Genomic DNA, 18,717 nt, shown 5'->3' with positions numbered 1-18,717 from the left:
ACCATCGAAAGAACAGAGTATATTTTAACTTAAAGATTTAACTACAGCTTAAAGATCTATGTGTCTGTCCAGGAGGGGGGTTCACTACCTGTTTGTCACTGTGTTCATGCTGTTACTTTGACAAATGTTCCACAGTTTGTCATTAAACTGATCAATCTCACATGTGTTCAGTTACAGATAAAACCCTTTCTACATTTTTTTATTTTGCTTAGTAAATCTATAAGATGATTTTTTACTTTATTTCACATTGAGAGCAGGTATTTGTACTTTTTACTGCTTTAGGTTTTTGAATGAAGTTTTAAGGAAGAAAAAAGAAGGAAAAAACAAAACAAAAAACAGAATGGACCAGGTATAAACTAGGACTAAGAGAGTAAAAGGCAGGTCTAAACCAGGACTAAACCAGGACTAAACCAGGACTAAACCAGGACTAAACCAGGACTAAACCAGAACTGAACCAGGACTAAACCAGGACTAAACCAGGACTAAACCAGGACTAAACCAGAAATAAACCAGGACTAAACCAGGACTAAACAAGGTCTAAACCAGGACTAAACAAGGTCTAAACCAGGACTAAACCAGGGCTAAACGAGGACTAAACCAGAACTAAACCAGGACTAAACCAGGAGTAAAACCAGGACTAAACCAGGACTAAACCAGGAGTAAAACCAGGACTAAACCAGGACTAAACCAGGGCTAAACCAGGACTAAATCTAGGTCTAAACAAGGACTAAATCTGGAAAATTAAGGTTTTTAATCACATCTCATCCAGGTCTAAACCAGGACTAAACCAGGACTAAATCTAGATCCAAACAAGGACTAAACCAAGACCAAATTAGGAAAATTAAGGTTTTTAATCACATCTCATCCAGGTCTAAACCAGGTCTAAATCTAGTACTAAACCAGGACTAAATCTAGGTCTAAACCAGGACTAAACCAGGTGAGTAAACCCAGACCGAGGATGAGGCTGAGTGTTTTAAAACGTCCATGTTCTGTCCTCTTTACCATCACGACTTGTGTGTTTAAAAAGACACTCAACAGCGCCACCCTCTGGACCAAACGGCTCACATTGAAAACTCTCAGTCACCTCTTGTTTAATTTTTAATGAAAATAAAATGCAGCTTTTTACAGTAATCTTTCCACACGTTTACTGTCACAGAAGTGTATCAATAAGAACAATGTCATATAATCCGGTGAACACAACCATATTTCACTACAGCATTTTACAACAAACAATAAATTACATTTTTAGATAAATTACTATTAGGTTTTATATAAAATGTATTTCTCTACATGGGATTAAAGGCAGTGACGTACATTCAAAGAGATATTTACAGTTTTAGACACACGCACACACAAACACACACATATTACAGGGTGTGACATTAGCAAAAAGAGCTAAAAGTGTTTAATTTCAGCTCTTAGACATTTTTTTTTCTGTTAATTTGATCGTTGTCAAGACACTGAATACATTTAAATTTAAGATTTAATAAGTACTATGTATTTTTCCATCTTGTCTCCACGGTGATGCTGTAACTTTGCCAGGAATGTCCCACAATATGACATTAAACTGATCTATTTTGTGAGAGGGAATGGCAGTGGTGGAAGGTAACGAAGTACAAGTAGTAAAGTACTGTACTTAGGTAGAATTTTTATGTATCTGTGCTTTACTTAAGTATATTTTACAGTGGATACTTTTTACTTTTACTTAACTACATTTGAGACCAGTATCTGTACTTTCTACTGCACTACGTTTTTGAAGAGGACTGAAAAGTAAAAAGTACTTTTCATATGATCTGAGGCGTTATTTATTATGTTCGTGGAAATATCCTGAATAAAGTTTACGAGTTTAAGCTTCGACTTTGAGAAAAACAAAAGTAAACACACAAAATTCATAAGAGACATGAATAAATTGACTCATATTGCCACGGTTGATCAAAATATTCATCATTTTTAAATCAATATATCGTATCTACATTTAAAACAAATTAACACTTGAAAAACTTTTACTTTTTTACTTTTACTTAAATAGATTATTTTCCTGTGATACTTTTACTTGAGTAACAGTAAAGTAACGTAACAAAATACTTCATCCATTGAGGACCAGCAGCAACACCAAAGTTAAAACTGTGTCTAGACAAATCCATGGAGACAAGCATCAGAAAAGTGACACAGTACGCAATTTTACTACAAATTACTACACCATAACTTTACGTGTGTCATAATTGTGGCCAGTTAAAACCATTTTTGTTGCCCCAGACCCAAAGTCCACCCTGTTCACGGCACAATCGCACACACGACTCACATCCAAACACGTGAAGTCACTGCTCCGTCTGCTGTTACGTACATGAAGAATAATGAGTTAGATGTGAATAAATGCAGTCTATAACGACACATATCGAAACTCTACTCTGTTACACTGCAAAGAACAAATATTTACAAGAGTTAAAATGGTCAATCTTAATTAATCTTGATTTTGACTACTTAAGATTTAAATTTGCAGGATTATTTTAGCAGTTTCAAGGTATTTCTGACGAATTAAATACGTTTTGTTCATGTTTCACGCTAAATTATAAGCCAAAAAAGTAGGATTAGTGAAGATTTAAAGTGGAAATAAACACTAAATTCACTGCTAAATTGTGTATATGCTGTTTTTATAGCATTATCTACCATTTTTAGGCAATTTTAGTACAGTTTAGTAAGTGTGTGCAGCATTCATGGTTTCGGCAATTCCCCGTAGTTGGTGACATGACACAGCACTGCCCTGATTACACCCAGGTGTTTCTGATTACAAAAACCTGGCTGCAGAAGTGGAGTTTGAAGTGTAAATAGACCAATCACACTGTTTCTCATATGTTTAAGTGGAGTTTAGGTGTTTAGTCCCACTTTATGTACAGTTTTTTTTCCTAATTTTGTAATTTATCCTTGAAATATTACGAAAAATCAAAATGACCAAATGCAAATGAGTTCAAAATACTTCAAACAAAACGCTGCGTAACTCCTGTAGATATTTTTACAGTGATATAAGCGCCAACTATGTTCAAGAAATTATAGACATTAAAACATATCCAACTTTATACAGACTCGTCGCCCTCCAGTAGCTACTCTGGAGAGTGAGCATTTTACATCAAAACAAAAAGAAAAAAAAGACCAAAATGACAACTTTTTACAGAAAAAAATATCACCAGATTAAGATATAGTACAACAAGTGTTCAGAAGGGTTCAGAAAATAGGCTTGGTTCAGTCAAAAAAGCCAAAATTAAACTAAAACAACTCCAGCTACACTTGAAATTTGATGGGTTTGCAAATAAATCTGTAGCCAGTTCTTTTTAAATAAGTAAAATCTAAAAATACACATTCATTTTCATCAGATCGCAGAAAATCGCAACGTTCAAAACCCATTAAAACTTTCAAAGGTCTCCTACGCTGTGCTTTTGCATGTGTTGCCGTGGTTACACATTATATTTGGTCACTCACTGTCATGTCTCGACTCCTTTGGTTCTTTTATTCTTGCAAATTAAACTGAACAAAAAAAGTGAAGGACTTGGATTTGGCAAAACTAAACCGAAACGCGAATGTATAAAGTGTAGGACTGGATCGCGATAACGAACGGGGATGAAATGCAATATCGCCATGGTAACAAGGTCATAATATTTACTGTACGGACATGAGGTTAATTGTAAAATAGAAACGCGCTGGAGATGGTGATTTGAGACACTTTAACGGACTATATATGTATAAATCTTGTTATCTCATTGCTTTTGCTGGGTTTCAGGTGACATCATACATTTTTACGGCGTGTATTATGTACGGGGGGGGGGGGGTCATCCTTAATATACCTTTTTTTGCGCGCTATAAATTATGTTTCATGGCTTGTGGTTTTCGCTTTATAAAGAAAATTCACTTCACTAAACTCGATGTAAAATATCATTTTCAAACACAAAATAACAGTAGCGTCTTTAATATTCCCATGTGGTCTCGTCAAATTTGATATTTTAATGATCTGATACTGTGTGTCCAGAGTTGACACATTTTGTTGTTCTTTTGACTGTTCATGTGTTGTTGTTAAATGCGTTTTTATGTGACTTTATGGTTGCTTTGCCGACAAGTTGATGTGAAGATTTTATTCATCGATACTGGTCTGAAAAGTAGAAATTTGGCGTGTTTTCTTACACCAGAACGCTACAATATTTATGTTGTTTATCTCAGTATCGATATTTGTTCAAATCAGTCTCGATACTCGTTTTGGTATCTGGTATCAACACTTTAGATAACGCTAAAGCTAATGCTAATATCTTAAAGCCAAACCCAGTGTTTCATCCCTACGGTGTGTTATTGTCTCTACAAACTTTATATATGTGCATCCAGGTCCTTCACTTGCTGCGCTCCGGGGCCGTCTGCGATTGGTCGGTCAGTGTCTCTTCGCACGCTGAGCACTCTGGGTACAGGAGGCGCAGCAGGCCGTTTTGTAGTACGAGTACACGCACAGTCTGGCCTGCACCACCATCACGCAGTTATGACGTCTGTCCTTACAGTTCTCATCTGGGAGCGCATAAAACAAACGTGAGGTACAAAAAAATGCAATAATCAATAAGTTTAATTGATTATACGCAGCATAATTTAATCAGAGCTATGCCGTGGAATGATTATATGAAGTGTAGAAGCAAAAATGTAAGTGTATAATGTAATCTACACCTACACACATATAGAGAAAAAAAGATATATAAGTAAAAGTTGAGTTCTTGCATCTTAAAAATTAAAATATTAGACAAAAGTGAGCCGTTATAATGTTGTTATCTCCACAAAAACGTACCTGGAGTTGTGTTTTGTTTGATTATTTTTTATTATTAGTCTGTCTACATCACATGTGTCAAACTCAAGGCCCAGGGGCGAAATCTGGCCCTCCATGTCATGTTATGTGGCCGCGACAAGGTAAATTAAAATGTATGACTGTCTTAAAATGTCAGTTTATCAGTAGATGGGCAGTTACACAGGCATTTTCTTTTTTTTTACATCTATGCAAATTGGCCCTCGGTGAAATTGAGTTTGACACCCTGGTCTACATCTTCAGAAAACACAGAAAACACTCCACCTTGTGATGTCATGTGGTAATACAGGAAGTGCTTTGCTTTGCTTTTAAACTCCACACATCTTCACTGGAATCATTTGGATGATTTCAGTCCTGGAAATGCCAATCTTTACTGAACAAAAGGTAAACGGAGCTGTTAACATGAAAACTTCCACTTCATGACATCACGAGGTGGAACAGAGTTAAGTCAAACATAACTCTGGGTGTGTTTTTCATGAGGTAACAACATTATAACATGGTTTAAAGCTCACAAGAGTCAATTTTGCGTAATATATGACCTCTAAACTTGACATTTGATCTTTCGTATAGGCCTAAACTTTAAAGCTCTCACCTGCGACCTGTGGGCTGCAGGGGATGGTGTTACAGAACTGCTCTTGTTCTGGTTTAGAGGCGGGGTCACACTCCAGGCTGTGCTGTTTATCGGCTGTGAGACATCGCACTTCTCTCATCTGAACGCCTTTACCGCACGAGCGAGAGCACTGGGGAACACAACAACAACACGCAAATCAGAGGTTTTTGTTTCTTAACCGGTGTTCACATGTAAAACAATATCTACATAAGATGGAAAAACACAGTATGTCGTGTGATTTGGGCTTGTTTAGATGTGTTTATTTTTTAAAGCTTGACTAGACTAGTTTCTGATGTGATTCACTTAAGGAAAATAACATTCCATTTGAGTGGTTAATTATCAGATTTTAAAATAAGAAGTGCAAAAACAGATTTCCTCATTTTTAAGAATTGTCAGAAGGAAGAAGAATCAGAATAAGAATCACAATCAGAAGAATCACAATCAGAAGAAGAGGAATCAGAATAAGAATAAGAATAAGAATAAGAATAAGAATCAGAATAAGAAGAATCAGAATAAGAATAAGAATCAGAATAAGAATAAGAATAAGAATAAGAATAAGAATCAGAATAAGAAGAATCAGAATAAGAATAAGAATAAGAATCAGAAGAAGAATAAGAATCACAATCAGAAGAATAAGAATCAGAATAAGAATCAGAAGAAGAAGAATCAGAATAAGAATCACAATCAGAAGAAGAGGAATCAGAATAAGAATAAGAATCAGAATAAGAATAAGAATCAGAATAAGAAGAATCAGAAGAAGAATCAGAAGAAGAATAAGAATCAGAAGAAGAATAAGAATCACAATCAGAAGAATAAGAATCAGAATAAGAATCAGAAGAAGAAGAATCAGAAGAAGAATCAGAATAAGAAGAATCAGAAGAAGAATAAGAATCACAATCAGAAGAATAAGAATCAGAATAAGAATCAGAAGAAGAATCAGAAGAAGAATAAGAATAAGAATCAGAAGAAGAATCAGAAGAAGAATCAGAATAAGAATAAGAATCAGAAGAAGAAGAAGAATCAGAAGAAGAAGAAGAATCAGAATAAGAATAAGAATCAGAATAAGAATCAGAAGAAGAATCAGAAGAAGAATAAGAATAAGAATCAGAAGAAGAATCAGAAGAAGAAGAATCAGAATAAGAATAAGAATCAGAAGAAGAATAAGAATCAGAAGAAGAAGAATCAGAAGAAGAATAAGAATCAGAAGAAGAATAAGAATCAGAAGAAGAAGAAGAATCAGAAGAAGAATAAGAATCAAAAGAAGAATAAGAATCAGAAGAAGAATCAGAAGAAGAATCAGAAGAAGAATCATATGAATCAGAAGAAGAATAAGAATCAGAAGAAGAATAAAAATCAGAAGAAGAAGAAGAATCAGAAGAAGAAGAAGAATAAGCATCATAAGAAGAAGAAGAAGAAGAATCAGAATCATAACAATCAGAATCATGATAATAAGAAGAATAAGAAGATGAAATTCTGATACTAAGGAAAATGTTTTTGTAGACGATATAATGAATAAGAATTAATTAAAAACTCATAACTATCAAACTGATCTAGTAACTAAGGATGGGATGATAAACAATAATATCGTTTATCGTGATAAAAAGAGTTAATAATCATTTGTGGGACATTTTATATAATCATGATACTTGTCAATAAAGATAATCACCATTACATCACCAGAATGTGCAGAAAAAAACTAATTCTCCCTGAATAACGCTTCTAGATCATTGTTTTTTCACTGATAACAAAGTACAGCACTATAACAGCTGTTTAAATATGGAGCCTATTCATAATATTAAAAGAATAATTATTAATATCAATAAACGGTCATTTTTAAACTGTCCGCAACTTTATTAATTATTGTGATACAATCGTAATTATTTTGGACATGATAAACGTGACACCAAATTTCAGTATCGTCCCATTCTTATTATTAACCCGTCTTTATTTTGATTTATTTCCAGTGTGTGTCCGTCTCACCGCGCTCCACTCTGTCGTGAACCACTGCGGCAGACACTCCCCCATGTCGCACTCTTGCACCGGCGCCGGCTTCTCCAGGTGAGAACACTCAGCCGCCTGGACGACGCTGAAGTCTGCTCCTGTTTTCTGCACACAGATGATGTCCCGCCGCTGTGTGCCGCTCCCGCATCTCACATTACACTGGAAATTAAATGAAAACATGACAAATTTAGTTACATGAAGCTGGAGTGGTTCTTGTAGTGCAGGTAACTGGTTCAAGCTGGTTAAGACCAATCAAATATAATGAAAAAAACATGTTATGGCTATGTTAGCAGCTTTGTAATGATCAGATATTTTGTGTTTAGCTCCGAGCTGACACATTTTATTGTTCTTTAACTGTTTATGTGTTGTAATGTAACCGGTTTTGTATGTGACACTGATGTGAAGGTTCTATTGGTCAGTTACTGGTCTGTTTTGGAGACTGCTCGACACAAACTGGACTCAAATGCAACACAAAGCGAGCAAAAAACGTTTTAGAAACTACAACAGAAAGTGTGCTTTTAACAGGTAATTCAGAAGACAGTAAATCAGGCAAATAATAAACAACTGAGGAAAGATGTCGTATTTAATATCAACAAAAATCTCATCCAACACAGGGAATTCAAACAGGGGAAACAAACTCAGGAACAGGTAACTCAAACAGGGTTAAATGCACGTTCAGGATTTCAGAAATGCAACAGGGTAGTTCAGATATAGGGCTTGATAGTTGCTTTTGACTGTTCAACAATCGAGCAAGAAGTGACAGAACAGAAGCAGTTTATATAGACGACCCTCAGCTGATTAACAAACGAGAGGCAGCTGCAGGGAAAGCAGGGAGGTAACAAAAGAAGGGACAGGCTGAAAAACTGAGCCGGACTGGGGAAAAACATGCAAACATGCAGAACTGTGACACTGCTGTTGTTTTACTCTTGTTTTTTTGTGGGTTACGACCTACAGAAACCCTTTTGTTCAGAAAATAAGCAACCAAAAGAAACACTACAGTATATAGCACTTGTCTACATTAGAAGTTTGCAAACTTTTCAGACCAGGAACCGTAAAATAACCAGACTTGGCGCCTCCTCTGTAACAAGAGTTTGACGTCTCTGATTATTTCAAGATGGAAAACACTTTAAATCTGGTTTTACTGTATTTATTTGGTACATGGTCATGTTTTTATTTAGCGCTTTTCCATCTTCAGAGCGCCTAAAGACACAAGATTGATCTGTGAGAGCTAAAATCACACCGGTAACCTGTTAATCTGCGGACAAACCATCTACCAACTGACCTACTGTTGCCCCAATTTGGTTTACTAACTGTGCTGAAGGTGTCCCGGGTACAGAAATGGTCAGAGCAGAATTCAAACTGCCAACCTGATCTGTGGACAAACGCTTTACCAACTGAGCTGCTGTGATGTTATCGTGTCTCCATCCGTCCCTCGTTCTTACCGGGGTCCACGGGCTGGTGTACCACACAGTCACAGCAGCACAGGGCCCTCCGTTACAGGCCTTCATTTCGGCTGGTTTCTCGGCCACGCAGTTTTCTTCTCCTCCTCCTTCTTTGACGTCACCGTGAGTCAGACACACCACCTCCCTCCTCTGCACCCCGGGGCCACACTGAGCTGAACACTGGGCACAAGAGAGAGCCACAGAGCTGGTTTAATTACACATTTGTATCATTATAATGTGCATAATGTCCCGCTACTTCTTCCCACTCAACATGAAATTTAAATTACCGTAAGTTATCAATATGTTTCCATTTTGATTGAAACATAAAGAAACGGCATCGAACACTGTCTGTATACGTTTTTATCAGTTTCAGCTCCCATGTATATGCAACATTTTAAGAACTTTTCCCCATCCGATATAAATTACATGTTGCTTTAAATTGTTAAACGCTATGGCAGTGATCCTTATTTGTCATTCAGAAAACCATGTGTAGTTTAATAATGATACAATTTGAGAAAATGTTTATAATTTGCTCACACTTGCTCTCGTTTAGTCCTTCTTTGGTCCTGGTTTAGTCCTCATGAAGACTTGATTTGACCCTGTTCTAGTCCTGTTTTGTCTCAATTTAATGTGGTGTAATGTGGTAATTTTTCATAATTCTGAAACCCATCAATTTGCTTTTAACCTTTTTATTTTTATTTTTATTCAGTAACTTACGCTTTGGGACCAGTTGCTGAAGTACCAGTTGGTGACGCAGGGCCCCATGTTGCACTCCTCGCTCCCCTGAGGCTTGTGTCTGGAGTTACATTCTTTATCATTGACCACGCCCCCCTCCTCGCTGACGCATCGCACGCTCCTCGTCCTCTTCCCCACGCCGCAGTCCACTGAGCACTGCCGACAAACGGACAAAAGTCAATGACAGCTTTAGAATGTTTAGAGAACATTTCTTTCCCAGACTCAGTTGGCACCGCAGACTAAAGACGTGGACTGAGTGAGTGTGACGTCAACCACGGCGTTCAGCTCCAGTCAAATGAAGCTCATCGAGACTAGGGGACAATTTGGAGCCAAGTTGCGTATTAGAAATGCAGAAGACGAGAATCACAGCAACCAAAGAGCCTATCAGGAGCGAGAACATGATGATTAATGGTTAATTCTGGTTTAGACCTGGTTTAATTCTGGTTTAGACCTGGTTTAATTCTGATTTAGACCTGGTTTAATTCTGGATTAGACCTGGTTTAATTCTGGTTTAGACCTGGTTTAATTCTGGATTAGATCTGATTTAATCTTAGTTTAGACCTTGTTTCACTCGGGTTTAGTCTTGAATTAGACCTGCTTTTACTTTTGGTTTTGTTCTGAATTAAATCTTGTATTTGGTTGCACAGAAAAGCAGAATGTAAAACAAATTATTATTATTATTACAAATGAATTTGATAATATTTTAAATTAAAGTAGATCTTGTTATTCCTGCTGTACACATACTCCTAGTGTTGTTATGATACTTACATTTCAAGCTCAATTTTGATAATAAGGAAAAGGCTCAACACTCAAAACCAAAACAATAATACATACAATATTTTTTAGACAATATAATGCAATTTTTCAAGTTAGTTTCTTTAAAATTGTCATATGTTCTCATACAAATTGATCTGTACTTACAATAATGATGGAGGTTTAGATATTACTAGCATTGACTCTACTTGGTCCTGGGTTAGTCCTTGTTCAGGCCCTAGTTTAGTCCTGGTTTTGTCTCACACATTCACAGTCCACAGTGAGTACAAACATTAGAATAACACTGAGACCTCTACGGTAGTGACTCACCGAGCTCCAGTCCGAGCTGACCTCCCAGTGTGAGCACATGTGGAGCTGGCAGGGCTGGGTGGACTCTGGGGGGGTGAGGCCGGCACAGCGCTGGGGGTGGACCATCGTGTGACGGTCCCCAAAGCTCTGCCTGCACTGGAGCTGTCTCTGCTGCAGCCCGGGACCACACGAGACGCTGCACTCAGACCAGGAACTAGTCTCCCAGCTGAAAACATACAAATATGTGTTTATAAGCGTCATTGTTCTTACTGTATCAATGTTCAAAGTTAAAAGAGATACAGCATATTTCATGTTTAATTTAGAGTTTTATTACAGCTTCATTTTCTCATCTGGCTCTATATCTAACACACGACACACTCACTTTTCTATTTCACACATTAAATGGTAAACAGTCACATTATCTAACCACTCAACCAATGATATTCATGTCGAGAACAGGATTTGAACCACCAACCTTCAGTGGATAAACGCCTTACCAACTCTGCTACTGTCGCCCAAGGACAGGGAGACTTATTTTACAAACAGCTACTTCGAAAAAATATAGAAAATAATCAATAAACTAACCGATCCAATCCAACTATGATTATACTAGAAAAAACGGAAAATTCACTACAATATATTTGGAGCAACAGCTAAATGTTCTCTTTACTCATCATTAACTTGGGTGAAAATATAAGTTATGTTAGTTAATGTTTGTTTATACACAGGTTTTCTGAAGTATGTTCTGTTATTAAACGTGCAGGGACTCACAATGGCGGGCATGGGTGTGTGTTGCACGGCTCCTCCTCTGGTGAAGGTTTGGTCGCCGAGTCGCACTTCCTGTCGGGCACTTCCTGGTCCGTGTGACGGTTTATGCAAAGGATCTCTCTGTATTGAGTACCTGCATTTGTAAAGAAAGAAAGATAGTGTAGACTTTAAGATTAGTAATTCCATGAACGTACTGCAGTAACACCCTTCAACCAGCAGAGGGAGACTTCTTATCATTCACTGTTTGTCTGGGCTTATGCAGGGTCAAGAGTAAATGGGTTGTATTTTGGAGTCTGTTATAATTTCAGAAGGAAGGCAGGGTCTGTATAACTGTATGGACAATTCAGTGTTTTAAAAAGGAATTTAAAACTTCAAAAATGGTTAAAATGTTGATTTTTTTGTAGAGATTAGGTTCACACACTTTTAAATTAAATTAATCCTGTGACGTGTAAGAGACAATAATAAAAACATGCTCACCTTGGTTCATTTATGCTGACAGTGAAGCCATTGTACTTTATTACAGTTGTTGTTTCATATGGATAGGCCCAATAATAACAGCGATATTAACCGTAAACCAAGTAAAAACAGCTGCATTTTGACAAACTAAAGCCTGATCCATGTCCTCTACTTTCACTTTAAACTTTATCCTCTTTAAAACATTGCGATTTCATGTAAACTAAGAGTGTGTATCTCGGGTTGCTGTAGTAACAGATCACCACTGGCATTTTTTCTGCGCATTTCACAAAACGTTATGCAATGAAGTCGTCATGTTTACGGTTTTGATTATTAAATTATATATATGTATCTCACAAACTATGAATGGAGTGGGTTAACAAAGAAACACTGTGTAAATATGCAATTTTTGTGAATGAGTCGAGTCTTTTGAACCACAGACTGTGTAAAGAAGTGGACTAAGTGAGTCTGATGTCATCTATAGCGTTCAACTACAGTGAAATGAAGCTACACCAAAGAGCCAATCCAGAGTGATCATGTAGGACGAGTTAATACGAACATTTAAGCAGCAGTTACAGAGAGAGGGGTGACGGTTTTCTAATGTTAAGTGAACTGGAGCCAGAGTTGATGGAGCCAGAAGGACGCCAATAATCACTTCCTATTTAGATCGCGGCGGCTAGCATGTTAGCTATGTCCATTTATATATACAGTCTATGTTTTGAACGATTCCTTAGCGTGAATGATTGGAACCGGATCTTATTTTTTAAAAGAACCTAATGTTTTTCTTTCAAATTTGTATGCATTTTTACACTGATTAACCCTGAACCAACAAGACTAGGAAGAATAAGAGCTTTGTGCACAGAAAAATATATTTGTCAAGATAATAACATTTTTTTTCATTATTAATATTATTGTAGTGCAACATTTTATCTCAATTTTCATCATTCCAAAGAGTAAACACACTCCCACTGTCAGTTTGAACCATTTTAAACAAATATTAGCCTTGGTCATTCTTTCTGTGATGAAGTTGTTGTTAAAATTCTCTTTAAAGTTCTCATACTGGATTCTGTCATATAAATAAATATTAGAAAATCCGGTCTTTTGAACGGCTCTTTGAAGTAAACAGATTAAAAAGATTCGGATCCCATAAGAGAGCCAAAAGTCCCATCGCTCGCTGTAAATATTTGTTCCTTTTAAAGCAATATACTGTTCAATATAATCGCGTGTATCGTTTTCATTTTCATTTATTTATTTTGAGCAAGTTAATGTCTCTGTATTGTCTCTTGAGCCGTGTATCGTATCAAATCAAATCGTGCGGGACCCTGCGATTCCTCGGCTCTTTGGCTAAATGACACATTATGCATCTGTGATAAAACTCTACATCCCTGACCTTTGCCACAGGAAGCGGTGCACTCGGTGAGCGCTCCTCTCCTCCACACAAACGGCGACTGCGTGTCCAGGGGCAGGTCGGTGCGAGGGGGGATGCGCACGTTGCGGTTGGGGGCAGATCCTCGGGTCGGGAGGGACCTCTCGGGGGTCCATCTGTCTGAGGACGGGGCCGTGTGCAAAGGGGTGGAGACGGGGGGAGCTGCGGGCGCCGGGTCCTCGACTGACACAGTGAGAGGACCTAGAAAAGCACAGAGTAAACATGAATACAACTACGCTCGGGGATATTTGGACAGTGACCTAAGCTTTGTAATGAAATCTATTTAAAGGAGACATTTGCTTTGTATTAAACTATAACATATTAGATCTGTAGTTTACATTTTGCTCATTGTAAATCACAACACTGATTTAAAACAGACAGAAACAGGCCCATGTAGAGTAATTCCCATTCAAAACATCCTAACAGATACAGAACTGCCTCTTCATAATGGCATTTCTTTTTTATTTATGTCTGTTTACAGTTGACAAAGGGCTAAACGACATTTTTGAATGTCTGAATTTTTTAAATAATCTCAAGTAAGTACAAGGATGTGGGGGTGGGGATAGGGGACAAGTGAAAACAGACAGGAACAGAGCACTCAAGCATGCAATAAAGGACTAAAAATACAACTCTGAGTATGCAAATGATGAGTGAACACTGGTATAACACGATTAAAAGCATCTAAACAAAAGTATTTATTAGACTTTGTGTGACTGCGGCTGACTGACGAGCTCCCACGCCTCAGAATAAGAGGATTTTGGGTCTTTTGTGTGGAGTTTCTCTGGGTCAACCTAAAATTATGCACAAAAGGTGAAATTCTCAAGCTGAGGCAGTCCTAACCAACCCCACTGCAGCTGGAAATGGACTGGAAATGGGTCCCCCGGGTGCTCCTGACAGGTTGCCCCAGCAAAATTGAGTCATGGGTCAAATGCACAAGACACGGGGCAACTACACACTACACCTTAAATAAATCAAAAACAGAACAGAAAACCAACCAGAGAGCGACTCATGTGAGCTTTAAGTCATGTTATAATGTTGTTACCTCATGAAAAACAGACCTGGAGTTGTGTTTTGTTTCATTTACGTGTGTTTGAGTAATCCTGCATTATTAATCTGTCTTCATTTCCAAACCTCAAAATGCTCTGTTGCACCTTGTGATGTCACGAAGCAGCAGTTTTCAAGTTAACAGTTTCATTTTACCTTTTGTTTAGAAGAGATTAGCAATTCCAGGGTTGAAATTATCCAAATGATTCTAGTGAAGGTGTGTGGAGTTTAAAAAGACAGTGGAGCACTTCCTGTATTACCACATGATGACATCACAAGGTGGAACAAAGTGTTTTTCGTTTGAGAGAAGAACTCAGCCTAACATGTGTGAAACAAAACACAACTCCAGGTCAGTTTGTGATGAAAAAACTACATTATAACATAGATCAGAATATAGCGTAATATGAGCGTTTTAACCCTATAGCGGCGGATGCTATCGTCGCCGTTAAATTGCGTTTGCGGACTTTCCATTACAGTAACTCCGCAACCAATTGTCCTATCATGTAAATTCAAACGGCGCCTCAAAGCAGAGGCATGGGGCCCTTTAATTATTTTACTGTCATTATGGTAATCTCGTAGATGACGAATGAGAGCGCAGGTGAAACGGGGATTTTCCCAGTCACTTATTCAATGCATCAAAGAAAAAACACGGATGGATGTGTAAAATAGAGGTAGTTGTGTGACAAAATGCAGTAAATTCTGATACTTCCTTTAACAACAGAATAGCTATACTGGGTTAAAAGCTATAAAGGGTTTTAAGGAGAGGTAATTCCCGAACCCTTCCTCTGATTTGAATGTGATGCGAAAGCCCCTCAATCCCAAGACGATTATGTAACTGTAGCTTGAATCCGTTAAGGTACAAGGATAAAATAACAAAACTTGGGTCAGTGCCGGGATATTTATGGGCTGAACCGGAGGATGATGGAGAGGAGGAGGAGGATTGGGAAAAATGACAATACCGTGATGGAAATTCAGAACTCAGTGTTGAAATATTAAGGAAAGATCCATGAGTCAAAGTAATGATGTCATATGAGATCAGGGTCATGTGACACAGACTAGATAAAAACTTCACCTAACCCTGAAAAGTAGGTCACAGAGAAACGCACTATAAAAAAACACTCCCACTTGACCCCAGAGACCTCACCCAGTAATAAACATGCCACTTATCCTCAGCCTTCATACTTCTACTGTTGGCTAATATGGAACAAAATATGACACAGTATTTGATTAGGGTTGGTCAATATGGGCCACTGCCAATGTTCAAGAAAGATGTTGCTAAAAAGGTATTCGACAATATTTCAAAATGACTCAGCATCTTGTTTTGAGTTTTACTATCTTTGATTTATTAACCAAATTAGCCTGGATTGGCCTGGTTTAGTCTGAGGGATTACACAGATGTGGCTGGTTTAGATTCATATCAAATGTTTTATAAATAAACAAATGAAATATTAGCTTGTGAATCATAATATGTTGGGTTTCTTTTTTTTTTTTGTTTTTTGGTTGGAGCTTTGGGTTATGTAGAGCATGCGTCATGAAGCTAAAATGCAGTTTGATTTTTTAAATTTTTTTCTCATTTCAAGAAAACATCTCTGCCAATTGGATAAGAATAAAAAAATATTCTAAAGGCAAATAAAAAATACATTAAAGTGTCTATACTGCGCTGTTATAATCTATGTTTTTATTTAATCAAAAACATGCCTGGAGTTGTGTTTTGTTTCATTCACACACGTTTAACACACAAACCCTGTGCATTTACTTTTTCTTTCAAACAGAAAACACTCTGTTCCACCTTGTGATGTCATCATGTGGTAATACAGGAAGTGCTCCACTGTGTTTTTTAAGCTTCATACACCTTCACTAGAATCATTTGGACCATTTCAACCCTGGAACTGCCAAAATCTACTGAGCAAAAGGTAAAAGGTGGCTCTTAACTTGAAATTTACCACTTCATGACATCACAAGGTGGAACAGAGCATTTTGAGCTTTGCAGATGTACACAGATTAATCATAAAGTGTTACTCAAACATGTGTGAGTCAAACAAAACACGACTCCAGGCATGTTTTTGATGAATTAACACATTATAACATGACTTAAAGTTCACAACAGTCAGTTTTGCGTCATATAGGACCTTTAAGTCGATAACACAATAGCTTCTTTCCGTGTTGTGCATCACTCATGTTATAGTGATACTTATATTGACCTCTCAGTGGGGCCCGTGCTGCCGGCTCCTGCTCCCTCGGCCTCTCTCTGGGCGGCTCTCTCGTTCTCTCCACCATGCGCTCTCCCTCCTTCTTCTCCACAGGGATGTAAAACTCATAGTCTATGCCCGGGTTCTTCTGGTGGAAAATGATCTGTGAAGGGAAAAGACAGAATCGCACACAGGTGTCAGTCGTAGATAGGAATATGACACACAGAGAGAGTCCTGGTTTGGTCCTGGGTAGAGCTCGGAAGACTTATTTTGGTCCTGTTTTAGTCCTGTTTTAGTCCAGGTATAGTCCCGATGTTGATGTGGTGTGTGTACAAATTATGAGTGTGCAAATCTTACCAAGAATCTCACTTTTGACACTTATATTTTGACATTTTTTACTCTAAACTCACAGCTTTTGAGTCCACTGGCGAAAAAATCATGTAACACATCCTAGACCAGTAGTTTGATGCTGTTTACTTAGATGTCTAGATACCTACATAATGTGATCTAAGAGGTATTAATGACTAATTTGAATAAAGTTTTATCTGTTCTGTTGTTTTCATACCTGACGCTTTCAACTGCTCACTAAAAATTTACTGAAAAACTAATCTATTAAAATGAATTATGGGAAGACCAGATGAACCGATATAAAAATAAATATGATCTGGTCACAGTATCTAGAGGAAGAGTCGTAATATAATTTCAGTAATCTTGCAATGCTGGCTTTGTATCTACCATTTCTTTACCATTGTTGGCATTTGCTGTCCATTACTATTCTTGTATTTACTGTCCATTACCATTGTTGTATTGCTGTTCATTACCATTGTTGGTATTTACTGTCCGTTACCATTGTTGGTATTAATAACTTTCCTTACCATTGTTGGCACCTTATCCAAGATGATGTAACACTTAAGTTGCATGAGTCTAACTCATAGTCCCCAATGTAATCACGTGATACAATCATGAAAAGGAAGTAAAGTATGCTAAATTTAAGAAATAATAACAGAGGGGGTGGGATTAAATAAGTTTTCTTCTTCCCACTCCTTTTTGGGCAATTGGAGATACCCTTTTGTTGTGTGTGTTTTGCTTGTCTGTTTTTTTTTTTCGTTTTTTTTCTCTTGTATCATTGTGTTGATTGATATCGATTGTGGCTGCCTAGGCTATGCAAAGAGAAAAGATGTCCATTTGCCCAAGACAAATAATAAAAAATAAAAAATAAACCCTCATTGGGATTTAATCTGTTGTTAGAAAAAGTAGTTGTTTTTTTTTTCTGTAAAGTGTGATTCTAAACATATTACGTATTATGAATCAATGAAGTTTGAATCAATTATGAATCAATGAATGAATGAAACAAAACACAAATCCAGGTATATTTTGGATGAGGTAACAGCATTACAACATGGCTCAAAGCTACAAGAGTCAATTTTGCGTAATATAGGACCTTTAAGTGCAAATGGGTTATTCCGCAAACATGTTTTTTTCTTGAAATTAGACAAAAATATATTAAAGCCAGTCTGAAATACCTTATACAAGTCCAAAAATCTATACCAACTGACACGACACTGTACCTTACATATGCACTAATGTTTTATTTGCTAAAGACGCTGTAAATTGCTCCTTAATTGTTTCTGTGTTACTCTTTTTAAGGACATCTGTAATGTTTTAGTCTCCGGCTCTTTTTGTTTTATCATGTTCTGATCAGTATTTCCGATGAACTATGATTTATTGTCTGTGTTTCTTATTTATGTGACTTATTGAAGCCAACTCCAGCTGCAAAACTCTTCTACCTGCGGGTATAAATAAAATTACCAGAACATGATTTATTAAATACAGATTATTATTCTGAATTAAATCAATGTAACTCTTATTAGGGCTGTAATCGACTAAAGAAATTCTTGGTCTTGTTGATCGATTAGTTGGCTAAAAAGGGGGCGTGGCAAAAATCTCAGAAGACTATTACATACCTGCATGTATCTGACCCAAACTGCACTCACAAGACGACACCTGCACCAGATTTCATGCAAAAACTACTATGTATGCAGACAAAAGTACTACAAATCAATGTATTTATATATTAAACTTGTGAATCATGAGTTTAATCTGCATTTTCACATATAAACACCAAAAAAATACCAAACCTTAACTCCTCCTTTCTGCTGTGT

The 18,717-nt window shown here is 37.2% G+C and overlaps 1 protein-coding gene across 1 annotated transcript in view; it reads right to left on the bottom strand.

The window, feature by feature from the left end:
* Positions 1-1,085: 1,085 nt before the first annotated feature.
* Positions 1,086-18,717, bottom strand: part of adamtsl4 (ADAMTS-like 4) — an 83,816-nt gene continuing 66,184 nt past the window's right edge. The window contains exons 9-17 of the mRNA XM_033981039.2: positions 16,568-16,718; positions 13,287-13,523; positions 11,447-11,576; positions 10,697-10,901; positions 9,596-9,769; positions 8,879-9,058; positions 7,416-7,595; positions 5,418-5,565; positions 1,086-4,539 (exon numbers count right to left, since the gene is read on the bottom strand). Coding sequence (XP_033836930.1) covers positions 4,409-4,539; positions 5,418-5,565; positions 7,416-7,595; positions 8,879-9,058; positions 9,596-9,769; positions 10,697-10,901; positions 11,447-11,576; positions 13,287-13,523; positions 16,568-16,718 — 1,536 coding nt within the window. The 3' untranslated portion in view covers positions 1,086-4,408. The remainder of the gene's footprint in view (positions 4,540-5,417; positions 5,566-7,415; positions 7,596-8,878; positions 9,059-9,595; positions 9,770-10,696; positions 10,902-11,446; positions 11,577-13,286; positions 13,524-16,567; positions 16,719-18,717) is intronic.

This window comes from Periophthalmus magnuspinnatus, chromosome 16 (genome assembly GCF_009829125.3).
Source record: "Periophthalmus magnuspinnatus isolate fPerMag1 chromosome 16, fPerMag1.2.pri, whole genome shotgun sequence".
NCBI lineage: Eukaryota > Metazoa > Chordata > Actinopteri > Gobiiformes > Gobiidae > Periophthalmus > Periophthalmus magnuspinnatus.
The sequence above is the reverse complement of the archived record's forward strand: the minus strand, read 5'-3'. Positions and strand labels throughout refer to the sequence as shown.